This window comes from Oxyura jamaicensis, chromosome 1 (genome assembly GCF_011077185.1).
Source record: "Oxyura jamaicensis isolate SHBP4307 breed ruddy duck chromosome 1, BPBGC_Ojam_1.0, whole genome shotgun sequence".
NCBI classification, from domain to species: Eukaryota; Metazoa; Chordata; class Aves; order Anseriformes; family Anatidae; genus Oxyura; species Oxyura jamaicensis.
Genome location: NC_048893.1, coordinates 122,371,913 through 122,390,197, shown reverse-complemented (window position 1 = coordinate 122,390,197; position 18,285 = coordinate 122,371,913). Strand labels below are relative to the sequence as shown.

The following is an 18,285-nucleotide window of genomic DNA, read 5'->3' as shown; positions in this document are numbered from 1 at the left end:
AATTGCAAATAGATAGTCAAGGCAGCCGGAGTAGAACAGTGAAAAAAGCTGTCAAGAGGACATAACACTTGCTACATCATTTGATGTGAATTACCCTCAGGATATTGTATTTAGTGACTTTGGAAGGAAAGGAAAAATTTTGCCTGAAAATCTATTGGAAAATCTATGTCCTATTTATCAGTGAAAAACTGAATATGGTCAAAATCGAGTGAATACATTTTTTGTTTGTTTTGATCTGAGTGGCCAGGTGATTTCTTGCATAGAGCCTTGTAAGGTGAAGCAGAGATTCCTGGGAAAGCAAATGAACAATCAGAGGAAACCATTTCCTCACTGACAAGGAGAAGTCCATGTGGGGTTACATTCAATGTGGATGTGAGTCCATGCTTTGTAAATAGGAATTCTTCATGTGAGGCATCAAATTCTGCATTCGGACCCAGACAAAATACAGTTTTCACCAGCATTTGAAAACTTGGGGTGTTTGTTTTATTTGGCAGCTATTTGGGTTGTTAAACTGTTAATGTGGCTTGCTCCATTGTCTTCAGAATCACGGCAGTGAAATGTCATCCAGGAATTAGAAATAGACCTGTGTCTTTGATGAAGGAACTATTTTGACTCCTTTGTGTAACATCAGTAGATCACCACTCACTGGAGTGTCTACACTGATAGTGTGTTTTAGCTACTTGTTAGTTTACCAGAAGCAACCAAGTGATTCCTGTAGCTAGACTGTCTCTACAGCCTTGACTGTCTACAACTCTCCTTTATTGAAGTGCCTAAGTATGTTCCTTTACCTTTGATTTCACAGACTATAATTAGGTTTTTGTAATATCACTTTCATATGTCTCTTGTTGTACTGAAGCTTCACTAAACCAACAATTTCATAATTGCCTGTATGTTCTCTCTTGATCTGTCAATGCATCTGTCAATGCATCTGAGAGCAATCAAGTAGTTTTCTTCTTTATCATGAGAAATGCTAGCTGTTTATTCATGGGAACAAAAGCACAAACATACATATATGCACATATAGCCATGGAAGAAAATCAAGTTCTTGCAATGCAGCATCTTGTTTTCATAGGGGTCCTGAAAGAGAGAGATCTCCACTTCTTCTCAAAGATCCTCTCTATCATATTCTGAAAGTACCACCTGAGGGAAAGCTTGCCTAGCAAAATCTTCTGAAACTAAACAAAAAAGGTGACTGTTGGGCCTTGTGACTTACTTTGCAATTCAGCTATATTGATCTCACAATTGTCATTTTTTGCTATTACAGGATTCCCAGCAGGAGAACTTCAAAAGCCTTTCTTTTGGGGAACAGAGTATCCTAGGTAGGTTCTGCATCTGGGGAACCTCTTACACGTGAAAGCAAGGAATAGAAAGTAAAGGTGTTAGAAATACATACAGATAAAGGAGAGGGCATAGAGAAAAAAGGCTATACTGCCTTATATATACTATTATACTGTCTTGTCACTGTATAGGGAAAGCTCAGCCTTTGGTTTGCCTTGTTTTTCCCTGCTGTGTCCTGATTTTCCAAACTAAAAAAAAAAAAAAAAAAAAAAAAAGGTTCTGAAAACCACTGCTTTGTGTGATAACTTTTCTTACCCTGGGGATCAGTATATGTGTTGCTGTTCTCTTAAAGTGATGACTGATTTTTCACAGGAATTGCTAATTTGGTGCACCTTAGTGGAAGTGGCTCAATGCTATAGTATGCAGATGCAGCAGTGTGCATATGGCAGGTGTTAAAAGTAATTGTAAATCAGCTGACCAACACACCTTGAACAGAACTGAATATACTGAGAATCCATTATCTTTTTTTTTTTTTTTTTTTTTTCTCATTTTCTGCTAAAATCTAAGATTAACAGTGGGTCTGCTTGTTGAAGTGCATGAAAATACCTCTGTGTGCAAGAGTGATTGTCTGAGCAGGCTTATGTGTTACTATAGACAAGGAAGAGTAATTACGAGTCACATATATTTGATTTTGAAAGATGACTGCTTCTATGCAGTCCAATATATTTCTATTTTAGGACAGGTTCAGACCAGGAAAAGTCTCTGACACCACTTTCTGAAAGTTATTTTGTAGTTATAGAAAGTCAATTACAAGTGAAACATGTCCTTAATAAATATTTGTGAAAAAATAGAATCAAACTTTTAAAATATTTTTGGTTTGCCATCTTCCAGTCTGGATGTGTCCCTGTAAACAAGAAATTTGGCACTATGCGTAGAGAGATGCATTCAATTTAAGAATGAATGAATTTGCATTCAAAGAGAATTCTCCTGAGTCACGTGACTTTCTAAGTGGTAATTGGGGATACAGAAAAGTCCTTTTTGGTTAAGGAGAACTTACTTTCTGCTGTGGTTATTGTAGATCATTTTCCAGCTTTACTTGCTGAAGAGGTTTCTCTGTGCCCTGACCTTCTGCCATAGTGATACAATTATGGTTCTTTCAAAGATTTGTACTTTGCTCATTTCTCTTCTTTAAAGGTTACCTTAGCTTAAATTGGTTTTGCTTGAGTACGTATAAAAATGAAATTTAGTAAACAAATGTAGCTGTTTTATATCAGACAACAGATTGCATTTGTCCTTGAAATATTCTGGATCTGTTTTCTGTCTTCTTAAAAGAAACAGTACATGGCACTGGAACAGAAAAATCATCAAAAAATCATCAGCACTTGCTGGAAAACTGATTTAGCAAATATTTAACATTTAGTGCAGTTCTAGTGTCCAGTTCCAGCATAACCACTATAAAACAGCTGCATCTATTTGCATAAAGGGAAGTTAAGTTGTCACTTTACATCTCAGTAAGTGAAATAAAATACCATCCAAATGCCATTATTCATAGTTATGAGTCTTCAATGCCAGATTTATTGAAATAGAGACATCAGGCTGAGTCAGTAGCTTCTTTGCTGTCCTCAGAGCCTTCCCAGTCCCAGAATATTCCTCTCCAATATGGTACCTGTTGGACTTGATCTAATCCTCTCCATCTGTGTCTAGCTGTGTCCCAAAAGTGAAGAGCATGAGCAGACCTGGGAGCATTTCTGGCAAAGCTGTTGAGCAGGAAAAAATGCTGAAGGGGGTTCATAGAAGGAAAGGACAAAATGAATCCCAAACTTCCCCCCATCTTTCGGAGCTGGGGAAAGACCTGGGTATGCCTGGGAACCAGCCTGCTTTCTCTGCTACCTATCATTAATAAGATGCATTTAGTAATAGGTCTCATTGGTTCTTCTTGAACTCTTTTTAAGTTGTATGCTATTCTTTAAAAGATCCTGTGTAACCACTTTACTTCAGATGTGGAAAGCAAGTCTAATATAGTACATTAAGTATGGATACTTATCAATATGTGTTACACAAGATTAGAAATTTGTCACAAAAAAGGGTGATATTTTCATTGCAGAAATATATGATTTCAACCAACATCTTTTAATGAAGGCTTGCAATAGTAGAAAGAAAAAAGCAATAGGGAAGATTTTATCACATGTAAATTACCTTAATTACCTTTCAGGAAAAAAAAAAAAAAAAAGAAAAAGAAAAGAAAAGAAAAAAAAGAAATCCAAAGTGAAGAATTGCCATGGGAGAAGGGGGAATTAAATCATATCATACTTTTTGGGCATGACTGAGATGAGCAATTAGTGTGCTATGGATCATTAGGTCCAGTAATAACATGTTACTTCAAAACCCTCAGCCTTTCTCCTGTTTCAATACAATCTGTTGGAAATACTCTAAGCTACTTTGAAATATGGCATCTCAAAAACTGAAATAATTAAAATCGCAAGGAACAACTTAAATGAAAGATGCATTTAGCAGATAACACCCACCCCTGCCCCCCATATCCATTGCATTTCATACTGAAACTTTCATCTCTATTTCTCCCAGATGCATATTTATTTGGGTATAACAAGGAAAATATCATTTATTGTTAATCAAGAATACAAAATATTTCTGTCTATTCTGGTTCTCCAGAGCATTTATGTGACTGCAGATCATGCCCTATCCCTGTGCAGGTGCAAGGAAATTGTCTGACCTTTATTTTGAAAACTGAAAGGGGATCTGTTAAATGCTTTGCATTATAGAGTCATTTGCAAGTCTGTTTGTTGCATGCCAGTGAAGAATGATTGGACCTGGCATTACAGAAGCCCACTGTAGCCTTTGCTACAGTGCTTTTTTTCACGACTATAAGAGAATAATGCCATCTATAACTTTTTCCTGTTCTTGGTTAAAATATACATAATACTATCAGCTGCAGGAGACATTCTGGAGTTCAGATGATGTTAATAAATGATTTGGTTAAAAGAGTGAGCCACAACAATGCTTTTGGAAATGTTATATTGAAGATTGTTTTTAAACAAGTAAGGATTTAACCTTCAGACTTTTAACAACCTTAAGTCAAAATTGTACCTTACAATTTTTTGTCCCATCCCCCCATCCCCTCCCAATTTTAATAACAATATTTCTTGAGGTATAAGTCTGTTTGATCTTCTGTCTTCTGTTCTTCGATTTTTGTGTGTAGATGCTTTCTGAGAAAACTGCTTCTTTGTGTTACAGGTCACTAAGCTATGGTGCTATAGGAGTAATTGTTGGCCACGAGTTTACTCATGGATTTGATAATAATGGTAAGTGTTTTTCTGTATGTTGATAACTTTTATTTTCCTTACAGATGACAGATTAGAAAGATGATGTGGGTGTACTTTAGCTCTTTTTTTTTTTTTTTTTTTTCTTAACAATTCTGAATTGTGTGAAGAAAATTGAAGTGTTGTTCAAGGTGTCAAATTCCCTAAAGTTGTATTCAGTTCTATAATGGGAAGGTAAGAACCTGGCCAAGGAGTTGTGGTCTGGTCTCCTTTGTTTAAACCACCAGCCTGGGAAATGGGACATATATTTTCCATGTTTATATGAATGTAGTTCTAATGTTCTGGTTTTGCTCCAAGACAAAAAATTGTAAACTTCAGAAGTTTCTATGGCATGTATTTTTTTTTATTATTTTTATTATTATTATTTTTCTTGTCAGGTAATAAATTATTCATCACCAGGTTTGCAGAATCAAAGGCATATAGGCTGAGGATGAAAAATACAATTATATTCACAAGAAAGCTTGTATCCCTCTTACATTACATAATTATAAAATGAATGTGAGTTTTTTATTACTGAGTTGACTGAGGTAAAGATTTTGTCTGCTGATATTAAGCATTTTTTTCACACACTTCCAAGAGTACATTTACCTCTAACTTCTATGGAAGCGCTAGATTCCCAGACTGGAAAATTATGGGTTTTGTTCATTTCATTCTGTGATTGTTTTGTTTTGTTTTTCCTCTGGAAATGTTTTATTTTTATTTTTTATTTTTAAGGTCGGAAATATGATAAAAATGGAAATTTAGACCCATGGTGGACAACTGGCTCTGAAGAAAAATTTAAAGAGAAGACAAAATGCATGATTAATCAATACAGCAGTTACTACTGGAAGAGAGCTGGCTTACATGTATGTAAAACAGAAGTGATTGAAAGCACTGGTATATTAGGAGTATTTTTTTTTTTTTAAATCTATCTTTTCATAAATCCCAATATATTGGGATATTAGGATACCGCCTTCATTTCTCACAACAAATCATTTTCTGAAGTGAATAATTGTGATTAAAATTGTCTGTCAGATTTGATTAGTCCAGTCAAATACCAGTACCCATACCTTGGTGACAGGGTTAAACTGCTTCTCCCCATCACATCATATTGGAAACAGAGGAAGAAGATAAAGCCACTCAGCAGGGCTGGTCTAATTGCTGTGAGCATGTTAAATGTCTTCTGAAGATGAGGTCAGTAATGAAATCTGAGCAGCCACTGTTTTTAAAAAGAAGAATGTAATAGCATTTTTTATGCATTCCTTTAGCAATTATACTTGTAATTTATTACAGCCATAAAAACAGATGCATAAACCCTACTTTATTTCATGTTCAACTCTTGCTATTTTTTCCATATGTGCACACAGACCCAATTCGTATCCCAAATGAAGGGAGTATGATAGCAGTAGCTCACAGAAAACAATTGAGAAAGAAAAGTGCAAGGAAATTGTTTCTGTTTCATTGTCTATCAGCTATAGGCTTCTCTGAAAATGTGCACTTTATGTAAGTGTCCCAGAGAATAAATAGGATAAATCCCATTTCTTCAAAAGCCAATAGCTAAAATTCCAGTAATGTTGGCTAGGACATGATTTTAATCTTAAAATTCAGGATAAAACACATACCCAACCCACTATTCAATTTCACCACCTCTACTTACCTTTTAGAAGCAGAATTAAAATAAATTATTTGCTTTCCTAGAACAGACAAGTTGCATTGAATGCTTAGCAATAATTGTAATACTTCCTTCAGGCTGTTTATATTTGTCTCAGAGATAACAAGACCATATTGTAGTCCAATCTAAAGTTCAACAACTCAGATATAAAGTAATTCATACAAATTAATTTGCATATACCAATTCTCAGGCTTGTTCCTGAATGTCTATAGGACAAGAACTATCAATACAAAAATGTCACTTACAGAAGATCATTAAAACCTTCCCTAAGAAACAAACAGAGTCATTTCAATGTTCCCGCCAATGGTTCCACCATCCACTTTACTTTCTATGGTGTCTCTTGGGGTAGATGATGTCTCTAAATGAGGTAGATCTGAGTTATCCCCTCCAGTGTAGTTACCACCTTTGAAGCTGGTGGATGGGCTTATGAAGAGATCCACAACCTTGTCATGTGAGGTTTTTTCCTTCTATTTCTGTGGGATAACCTAAAGCACTATTTAGAGGTGCTTTATAATCTTAGTATTTTCTGATGTATTTCATAGCTTCTGTATGAAGAGCTATGCATGCAGAGAGCTTTTTCTTCCCCTGTCATTTACATCAATATTCATACATTCTGCAGGTTCTTTTTTTTTTTTTTTTTTTTTTTTCTACTCTCGTATGAATATTTTAGATGGACCAAGAAACCTATTTACTCTTCCTCTTTCTCATTTAGTTTACAATAAAAATGTCTCCAGAAAAGCAAGGTAATGAAAGAAAAAGTGGATATAGATATAGCTTCAGAGTACAGTAATCATATAAAGTCAACTGATCAAAAAAAGGGCTTATCATGGTTTCTGAGCCCTGTCATGACCTGTCTGTACCCACTAGTCTCAGATACCTGACCCAGGGCTTCCTGAGATCAGTGGAAGGACTTCTTCCACTTATTAAAATGACCTGTGGCTCACACGCCACTGCAAGCTTACTCTCATTTCATACTCTAAATACTCTAAATCAGTCTATTTCACAAGATAACTTGTGAATGTTAAAGTAAAGTAAAGTAAAGTGCGTGAGGATGTAGGCCGGAAAAAAAAGCCAGTCAATAAATATGGATGTTCCCTGGTGTCCCAGCAACTTTTCTCCTGACAACCTCTCTCCTATCTCCATCTCTGGCCTTCTGAGGGGAGGAACGACAGGTAGGAAAGGGTCAGCTCTTTCCTCTACTGCTCCCATTTCTCCTTGTTACACCCTTGCCAGGTGTCAAGCAAGATGCTTTGGGTCTGATCTGGGTGCTCATCTACACTGAATGGTGGGACTGTGTACATGTGCCTATGTATCTCCTGAGGCTTTTACTTTTTATCCCATTTTTTCCTTTTATATCAACATGAAAATAAAGAGGGTCCTGAACCCAGCCCCTCCTACACTCATCCCCCATGACATTGGGTAGCATGGCATTGGAAGGTTTGCCCATCAGCGCTGATCTTCAGAGCTCAGCTCAAAACTGTGCTCATTACATTGTTCATTTTAGGCACAATGGAGAGTAAAACTGCTTAATTACAAATACTGTCTGGTAGCACTAAGACCCTATCAGCTGGGTGATTGGAGATAACGCTGCACTTGCAGAAGTGAAGATTTCTCCATGATGATGTTGCACTTTGTAATACCAGGAGACTGGATTTTTCAGAAAGTTCTGATAGCACTGCTTTTCACAACGTATTCTTGTTTCCATTGCTCTTGCTCTTGTAATCAATATTGGGGAAAAGCAACATGAATCTCCTTCACAGATATTTTTAGAGCATTGAATATACTATCAATTTCAATTCTGTTTCTGACAGCTGTTTTTAATTATGCTCTTTTATGTTTTGACTTAAAAGTCATTTTAGCATTCCAGGAGTATATAAAGAGTTATGTAGAGAAACAAAGATAACCTCTTGGATAAAAGTTTACAAAGGGGGCTACTGGATCTCACATGTAACCAGAGAAAAACAGTCTTCAGGGGCAAATTATTGATTCTCAGATGAAAGATTAGGGATAGGATTTTTGGGTGCATTTTATCTACTACATTTTGTGCTACAGAGATCTAGGCAAAGAGCCAGGATAACTCATAACAGAGGATTGCTTACTGACAGTTTTCACATTGAAAACCAGTTTTTTTAACCAGAGATATGATGGCTGAAATTGGATGAGGTTGTCCTTGCCTTCCTTTATTTTTTTCCCTGTCCCTTGAAGATGATCAAGAAGGAAGTTCAGAAACAAGTCAAATGACTGAAGTTCTTTCATTCTGCCAGGTGAATGGCAAGAGGACTTTGGCAGAAAACATTGCAGATAATGGAGGTTTGCGAGAGGCTTTCAGAGTAAGTATATGAAAAATGTCTGGAACACGGTATTTCTTAAAAAAAAAAAAAAAAGAGTGAGAGAGAGAAAGACAGTTGTGTTTAGGTTCCATGTCACTGAAAGACACTTTGTATCTCTTTCTTATCAGGCATACAGGAGATGGATTAGAGAAAAGAGAGGAGGAGAAGAAGAACCTTTACTGCCAGGCCTTGACTTCACACACAACCAGCTTTTCTTTCTGAGTTATGCCCATGTGAGTAATACAAATGTGTTTTGAGTCTCCATCTATTGACCTGCACAAAGTACAGTGCAGAGATGAGGCTGCTTTGTTTCAAAAATATATAGCAACCAAATCCATACTTTTAATGATATAAACAGAGACTTACTTTCACAAGACTTATTTCTTTTCTCTTTCTCTCTTCATTCTCATTCACCTATCCATGGTACCAGAAATGCTGAAGTTATTCTTTATTTTTATTTTTATTTTTTTTTGCACAGTGCTCTCGCAGCAGCTTTCTTTCTTCTTGCTGCTTCCATCCACTGCAAAACTTGTCTTGCACATATTGATTCTATAACCTCTTTCCATGTTAGCATCCCAGTTTTCTGGTGCTTAAAGTGTGCAAAATTTTATGACTGTTTTCCACCAGCAGTTTATCCACCACGAACTCCTGTTGCAAATATACCACCACCATTTGTTACTGAGCACATTGTTCAGTGAAACTAAGCACTGGTGAAGAAAATCTTTGCTTCTTTTTTTCTTTGCTTGTACATTATTTGTTTGCTGTACATTGGAGACACTGTAGTAAAACTTTGATAGAAGATGGGAGTTTTTGTAAAAACAAGGGAGAGAATCAGAAATGATTTATTTATATAAAAGAACTGGGCAAACTCCCTATATGAGGGGTAAAAGTTGAGCTATAAAATTGCATCAGCCACCTGAAAGAATTTATCATTGAAAATTGAAGAAACAGGACCCAACGCAACCAATGTTGATTTTAAACCTATCCCGGCACTTTTCTGCCAAGGGTACAGGTAGCAGTGTAGCAGTGTACAGGTCTATGACCACTTAAGTTTGACAATATTAACTGATGAAAAGATTGCATTATGGTAGTTTATACTGAAGCACATATATCCTATATGTGGTCTGGCTTAAAGGATTTTGATAGAAAATATTTGACACAGGGTCTTAGGTAAGGTAAGGACTGATGGACTGAGGTTTTTCATGCAATGGATACAGCATAAGAGGGATTACTCATTGTGCAGATATTCTCTCTACTCTGTTTTGTGGTCAGTTACAATTGGGCCAAGCATTGTATTAGGAATAGCGAATTGGAGAACACTAATGGAAACTTGAAAAACGTTTCATTTCAAAAGAGACTGACTTTCCAATGTGGAACAAATGTAAGGTAACATAGCTGCAATTCTAGAGACGGGAAACATCATTATATGTACCCCTTACACATTACATAGCTTTGAGACGAAGAAATATGCTTGGTAATTATTAAGGTGTGAGAAAGCTCCAGCACAAGCTGAAAAGCAAATTACAATTATAGAGAATATCAAAAAAGAACTGGTAAAGTGGCTATGATTAGATGAAGGGAGTGAGTGGGTGGAGAAAAACAGCAGGTGGGGACTGGATCCATTAAGGGATTTCAAGAAACAGGAGAATATATCAGGAGAATGCTGCAAGTTAGCAAAGGTGAAACCAAATAGGAGTTAGTGGTGTCTTTCTATTTTGTACATTCTATAAGTAACAAGCATCTTAAGAACTGTGATGTTACATTCTGCTTTACTTGCAAAGTCATTCCTCATGATGTGCCTATTTCTTCTTTCTATCTTTTATTAGGTAAGATGCAACTCCTTTAGATCAGAATCGGCAAGAGAACAAGTATATGCTGGAGCTCACAGCCCTCCTATGTTCAGGTAGTATAAATAATATATTTACTTAGTATACATGAAGAATCATCACTGCAGCAGACAAGAACAGGAATTTAACATGTTAAGAGAAGTTAAGAAAAACCACAAAATTGGCCTGTGGTCTTGACCGAGATTCAAAGTCAAGTGTTTTTATTAGCCTATATTCTGCTGTTACAAATGCTCTTCTGTAAAAATGAGGAACTTGCATCTACCCTCAAAAGAAGTTGAACCAGAACATACTGTGATCCTTGTGATGTTCTGTAATCAAGACCTGACTATATGAAATATCTCATCTTTTATTTTTTTTATTATTATTATTATTATTATTTTTTTCTTTTTCCTATGAAAATCTAGTTTAGAAAACAATGAATATTAGAAGGGTCCTTGATTCAAACTGCCTGAGTTCATTAAAGCTTTAAGGAGAGTGCCTTGTATTATACTAATATTGAACAGGTAGAAAAGCAAAGCAAAACATGCCACATAGGTTCAGTTCAAGACTGAACTCTTCAGTTGACCTTCAAGACACAATTCTTAAAGGAGCTGTGGCAGTCTAGCCATAACAGCATGTCCACCTCTTTGCCCAAGAGGCCTCTGCCAGGCTCTGTTAACCACTGAACATCAAGAAGGAGAGACTGGAAAAGGAGGAAGGTTTAAAGACCATGTAAGAATTAAGAAGCTAGTGTTTATTTCTCTGTATCTCCACAGAGTCTGCATAACCAAGGGCAATGTGTTTCTTCTGGGATTCATGTCATTTGCATTTACTTCACCAAGAATGGTGTATTTGCCTTCAGTCCGGTTATCTTATGGAGTTTCCTACCACTTTCTATTGACTAAAGAGGAAGCTGGGATTTTCCTTGGCTAAATTTAGGTGTTATGAGCTCCCTTTGCCTCATATCTATCATATCTATCTCTCTTGATAAAGGAAAAATAGCAACACTGCCTTCACAGGGGAGTTGTGAGGTTGCTTCATGGACCAAAGGGTACAGGTATGCTGACATATTCCCTGGACATAGCCATACCAAAGCTGGACATATAAAAATGGTATACATAGCACACCTTTGGGTACTTATAACCAGAATGAGTTAAGAAATAATGGACCCGGAAAGATTATAGCACAAAGTTAATGTAAGCTAACAATGCAGATGAGTATACCTGGACTTGGTAGATTTCTGCACTCTGCACTTAAGCTTGCAGTAGCATACCTTAGCAATACTTGCCACACCAGCTTGAGTAAAACAACTATGATATACAAATTTACATGCCTTTTAACAATTGAAAAATACTTCATGACAATGAAGACTGTAGCATCCAGCTGATCGTCAGCCTACAAAATGATATTTTTCATAACTCCTACATGTCTGATTTTGATAAAAACAGCCATTTCTTGGCTTTAAAAGTCTTCAGATTTATTTACCTTTCTCTATATACAAAAACATCACATTGCTACATTTCTATGAGATGGTGCAAAACACTAAATATGCAGAGAAACCTAAGGATAATGCATTCATGAGGAAAAACTCTTATTTAGATGAAGGAGTCAGGTTATGGAAGACAATTACAGAGAAAATTAGATGAATTTTGAGTCTAGAAAATATAGACAAATCTTTCTCTTAGTTTTTATGTGAGATAGCCAGAATAATCTCCTGTTTCAGAATTTAAGATAAATTTTGTGTTTTCTCTTCTTCCATGTCATATTAACTGGAATAATATTATCTGTTTCCCCCATCTTTGCTTCATTTATGTCCCAAGACCATTATGATTATAGCAGCAATGTAGCTACTTTCCAAAATGACAGTACTTGCTATCCAGACATCCCAAACAGCCTTTTCTAAGTAATTATAAAAAGTAATCATAAAATAATAAAAATGAAAAACACACATCTTGAGCATAAGTGTGTGCATCTGAGCTAGTCACCCCCAGTTCTCAGTCAAAAAAGAATAGGCATTTTGAATGCATATCTTATCATTCTGTAAATAAAGTAAATAAGCTGTAAATAAAGTAAATAAGCTGGATTACTTCAACTCTGCAAGTACGCCTTTCTACTGACAGTGAAGAGAGCCCAGGGTATGAGGGAATGAGCCCTGCCCATTCAGGGGCAGGTGTCTCTCTGCTGTAGGTCAGTGGTTTGAAACCCAGACAGCCCATTCTCTTTCCACAGTTAACATGGCAATGTCAAACCGTGCATAGAAAAGTCACATTAATGGACACATAAAGATATTTTGCTGACTAGATTCTGGTTTTATTTATTTTTAAGTGGCAGATCTTCCATATTAGCATGGGAGTTCACTTATTTTGAATGCCGGATTCAAAGTGAACTCCCCAGTGTGGCAGGCGGAATTCCCGCCAACATCAGTAGCAATCCAGCATGACCAGCTCTTTCTGTTCCAGCACCTGAGTAGGTATCTGTGATATTTCTACAGTAAAGCTGTATATCTTATTCGAAGCCCAGCAACATTTTGTAATTCTTCTTACAAAACTGACCTTTAGATATTTTTGCGCCAGCTGACTGCAAATTCTCTTACCACAGAAAGTCTAATCAATGTAATAAGAATGTTTTCTACCATGCTGAGCTATGCTGAGAAGCTGATTACCTGCAATGGAGAAAAATGTCTTCCCACTGCATAAGAAGGAGGGCAGAAAGGCACACAATTAATATCTCAGTAGATACTTTTCTGCTTTTAGCTCAAGCTGCTGTTAACTTTAATACCATTTCAAATTTCTGGTTAGTAAACTCCAAGATGCTTAAAAGCATAGGAAAAATCTGCAGACAACACAGTTCCAATCTAGCAATGGTAAAATAATCATTTCTGACAGCATGAAATAATACAGACGTGGAAGAAGAAACCAAAGATGACTGCACACAAAGAGCTCTTCCCATATACCTGAAGGTGCCGGTCTGGAATTCAGGCACACTTGTCTAGCTTGTGTGAGGAGGAGAAGTGCTTCTTTTTCACTGTCATGCCATCTGGGGTGGAAGCAAGAGAGCTTGGGAGCTGGTCAGGTCAGAAGCTTCAGAAAATGGATTTCCAAAATATTAGAAGGGCTGGGAGGCCCAGGGTTGAGCTGGCTGATAGGAGAGGCTCTGTCTGCCACCATGGCTTCAGGCTGCAAAGTCTTGGGGAGATGGCTTGTGTGTGTGTGGTAGGGAGTGTTGTTACAGGAAGCTGTCTGGCATGAGCCAAATCGAACCACTTCCAGCACGACCCCCGTGTGTGCTTACATCCTGCTGTATGCTGGGCTGCAGCAGTTTGGCAGCTACTGGAAAAAGGGTTCCACAACCTGCCTGTTGAGAACTTTTCTTTTCTCTTTGCAGAGTTATTGGTGCCATGAGCAACTTTGAAGAGTTCCGTAAAGCTTTCAACTGCCCAGTAAATACGAATATGAACCGAGGGGCAGAATCCTGCCGGCTGTGGTAGACATCCCATCCAGGTCTTTTGTCAACAGGGGTCTGCAATGTGAACTGCTGCAGCTGAGCTCTTGCCCACCACTAGAGTTTCAGAATAATGTTCTGCAATCTGGAGAGGTGTTACTTCAAATGCATCCATATGGATGAACTATATGAACACTCCTTTTATCCATAAAACTCCTCCTGTTCATCTGCAGTTGCACTGCCATTGATGGATAACTGTCATTATCAATTCTAATTCCTGATTTATGTGTGAGCAAGAAGTAAATGCTAAAATCCAGTTTTAATCTATTGCTCTGCAGGGGTGCTATGCAGAATGCTCACATACAAAATTTGTTCTTTTTGGATGAAGAAATTCATGAGACCTGCTATAAAGCCAGCTCTGATCTGCTGTGTTATACAGCATTTTCATAAGTTAAACTGTCACTGCCCAGCACGCCATAAATGATGTTGCATGATGTAAAGGCAGAAGACTTTATATAAATTTGGTTTAATATGTCAGATTAGTGCCTTAGGTATTGGAACAGCTTCAAGCTGAGAAAGCACCTCATGGTTTCCATCTGCTAGGACTAAATAGAAAGGATACTTGTCAGATCCCGTCCTTTTCTAATTTTAGAACAGCTTATGACAAAAATCAATGTATGGTGAAAAAAACAGAGGCTTGTAGAGGGATTTCCCAGCACCATGATACCCAGATTTATTATAGCACTGATTCCTGTTTAAAGTGTGGGCAGTTTTTTTCCCCATGGGCTGAATTTTACATTGTGCTGAAGAGGGTTTCACCTACATTTATTTTTAGTCCTGAAATACTACACCAGTTTTGAGTATGTGTTAGCGTCTGAGACTTACAGAAGAATATAAGTAGTGTACATGTTTGTCCTCATGTTCCAAACAGGGCAAGATTACCTGTAGTTTTAAGGAAAGAAGAATATATGACTTAAAAACAGAGTGCCAGAAGCATTTGACTTGTCTGGGTCAAAAGACAAGTTTAGAAATAGTGGACTATTAAATACAGCATATACACAGGCCATTTGAGTTTTATCTGATTTCTAACAATATTAAATAAAAATAAAATAAAATTTAATAGCAGAAAATATTTAACACAAAATTATTAGTAAGGGGGGAAGAAAACTAAGATAGCCCTTTCTTCCCTAACAGAAATATACATATTTAACTGGTATTTATTTATACCCTGTGCATTAATTCATTTTTGGATAGTGGAATCATTTTAAATGGAGAGAGAGCTTCTTTACATTGATTTAATTACTGCAAATCTATATGTCTGTGTATATACTTATATATATATACAAAAAATATAGATTTTTCTATTAATTTGTTTAATTTTTATTTTATCAGTATATAAATATTAGCAAGATAATTTTTTTTACAAGGATTGATCAAATATTTTCTAACAGTCAAGGTGGATGAAGGTTCAACTGAAGATAAGTTTTTGCAAATGGGGTTAGTTTCCTGTGTCTCTATAAAGAAGTGAGACATTATGGAAACATACTTCAGAAAAGAAAATAGATCCTCAAACTACCTTTCAGAGTGAAGGAAGCTGAGTTCTTAAGCTTAAGTCATTGTTGCCACATTCATAAAATTATGTTTTATGGGCTAGGATTTTCTTCTTTTAATTTTCTCCTGAAGTAAATCATTTTTTTTTCTTAAGAGCAAATGCACTTTTCTTCCTTTGAGCCAGCTCTTAGTTCTATGGAACATAGTTTATTCTTTGAGTTGACACTACCATTTTTTTTTCCAATTGATATTTTTCACACAAACTATTTAGATGACAGTATTTTCATAAGAACTTTCCTCAGACAAGTAGGAATGGCTCTTGAGCAAAGTCACAGGGTTTGCCTACTAATGGGAATGTTCCTCAGCAAATTGAGCGCTGTCCTGATTTCATTCCTGTTCTCATACAAGTACTGAGACAACTTGATGTTGGCTGCTTTCAATCAACAGCACAAAGTTCAGGGGTGAAATCCTGGCCTCATTATAGGTAGTACCAGTACGGTCATTGTCCTCAAAGAAGTCAGAACAGCGACTCAAACACTTATCTAAACTTTCTAAGTTTCTGGCCTAGGCAAGAATGTTTTCACAACAGTCAGCTTGGAGTTTTCTAATTTTATCTCTTGGGTCAGAGATGCATTTGAAAGAATTTCTCTCTCATGGCTATTTTCCAGTGGGACAGATGCTGTCATTTTGTATTTTGGGGGGGCGGGTTCTAACTCTCTACTGGATAGTGATTTCTTCTAAAATGACTTATGTCACCCTTGCTAGGCTCATGGCTTTCATGTTTAATACCAAAGACTTTTGAATTGTGCAATGGATATTCCCAATAGCACAGCTACCACTGCAAAACCATCTCATCCTTGCTAGGGCAGACACCCATCTCCTACAGAGGGCAGTGGGATGTATCCTGGGCTGGGGACGTTGCAGGGAGGTGTGGGGCTTGTGGACAATGCACTAGAAGGAAGGAACAGGGGACAAGACCAAATTTTGGACCCTGCTTTTAGAAGTTGAGAAGAGCCCTACGTACTGCAAGTGTTAGCACAAGGAGCCAGTCCCACCTTACCTACCTGCTTCTTACCTCCAACCAACCAAAGAGCTGATTACACAATTTACCGTTCACTTTGGAATCAGCTATTTAGGTGTCAGCAGGAAAGCAAAGCAGAAGGTAATTAAGCACATTCATAAAATTTGGTCACCTAAGATAACTAGAAAAATGGTGATGATATGTGAGGTCTCTTCACATTGCCTCTATTTTAACAGGTACCCTGGCCCTGCTTTGTTTTCACACTGTGCCTCCCTGGTCTGTGCTAGTAATGTCTTGCTGTATTACTATCAGGTTCACTTACTGCATCTATGCAAACAGATCCTCCATCATATATGTTTTTCTTCTAGAACTTTTATATTGATTTTTTAAAAATTGCTAGTAATTATTGCAACACTCCTTTTGCCTTAAGCACATTGTAAAATGTTTCCTTCTGTTCAGTCAGTAATCTTATCTTCGAGTGTTCAGGAGGGAAAAGATCTGCTATGAAAAAAAAAAAAAATACCTGTGTGATTTTGAAGAGATTTTCTCTACTGTATAGACATAGAGGAATAACCCCTACTCCTGTCCCATGTCCCCTTCTTCTGGTCCTGAACTATGCAACCCCCTTTTTTTCCCCTGACCCTGAGAAAGCTGTAATACCAACTCATACACTGTGAGTATTTCTGCTTATCCTGTTGTGAAAGAATAGCTTTACAAGAGTAGCTCTCTGAAAAGGCAGCTGTGCTACTCACCTGTGTACACCACTTAGGTATGTCAGTGATGTCTAGGCTGGGGCCTGATGCTAAAGGACCAAAAAACCCAGCTGCATTATAAAGTTCTGCCTTGAGCCTTGTGCAAGGGGACTTCAACATTCTTCAGATAAGAATGCTATCATGACACTAAATGTTTGAAGTAGCTATGAAATAATCAGGTGGTTTTATGTGTAACTTTTTCCTGAGTATTATTCACAAATTACAGCATAGAAGTCTGTCTTACAGCAATGTAATATATATATCTGTCTCCAAATAAATATTAAAAACCTGACAACTCAAGAGACAAAACCATAGTGAGTTAAAAGGTCTTTTGTGTTTGTGTCTTTTTAATCTGTATTTTTATTTCTCTGGTGAGTCTATTGTACTTCCTAATTTTCCTTCTTGCATAGTAACTTAACAGACTATTTCAGAGTCAATTGTGTTATCCAATAAAAGCCAAAGTGATGAAGAATTTTCGTATGCATGCACTATGGCAGAATCTCCTTGTCCTGTAACTGCCCAACTCTACAATGTTACTTCTGTAATATATAGTCTTTATGTAATAAAGAGCATAATGACATGGCCCCAGGTTCTCAAGGCTAACATTATTGTTTGACAGTGAAAGAAAGGCCATCTTCAGCCAGAGTTTATTAAGGTTCACTTGCCCCTGCTAATCCACTGGAGGCAATTAAAATAAACATAGGACAAGCTACTGTGCATGAGGGATGAATGGTGCAGAAACTGCAGAGGGGAAGGCTGCAGAACTGCCCCAAAGTGAAGCCTCTGAATCATAACAAGGGGTAAGAGAAGAGCTACCTGTGTACACAAAAGTAAAGTTTGCATGGCAGGTGATGAATGAGCAGAGCAAATGTTTGAATGGGACCATGAAACCAGCCTTGGCATGAGGGAAATATTTTGTTCAACTCTTGCGGGGTTTGCTGAGCTTGCTTGTGTCTTGGAAAGAGGCTTTAACAATGGCTGCACATCGCCCTGAGGAATTCAGGGTTTATCTGCTACAGCAAGAGCCTGCCTCACTGATCAGACAATTTAATCCCATTTAAAATGTAATATATATTTAAAAAAAAAAAATTAAAAAA

General features: G+C 37.1%; 1 protein-coding gene across 1 annotated transcript in view; it reads left to right on the top strand.

Moving 5' to 3' along the window:
- The window catches only part of PHEX (phosphate regulating endopeptidase homolog X-linked), a 105,862-nt gene extending 88,090 nt beyond the window's left edge, over positions 1 to 17,772 (top strand). The window contains exons 16-22 of the mRNA XM_035309829.1: positions 1,265 to 1,319; positions 4,531 to 4,598; positions 5,331 to 5,461; positions 8,532 to 8,597; positions 8,726 to 8,830; positions 10,424 to 10,500; positions 13,808 to 17,772. Of these exons, the coding sequence (XP_035165720.1) occupies positions 1,265 to 1,319; positions 4,531 to 4,598; positions 5,331 to 5,461; positions 8,532 to 8,597; positions 8,726 to 8,830; positions 10,424 to 10,500; positions 13,808 to 13,910 (605 nt within the window). The 3' untranslated portion in view covers positions 13,911 to 17,772. The remainder of the gene's footprint in view (positions 1 to 1,264; positions 1,320 to 4,530; positions 4,599 to 5,330; positions 5,462 to 8,531; positions 8,598 to 8,725; positions 8,831 to 10,423; positions 10,501 to 13,807) is intronic.
- Positions 17,773 to 18,285: the final 513 nt, after the last annotated feature.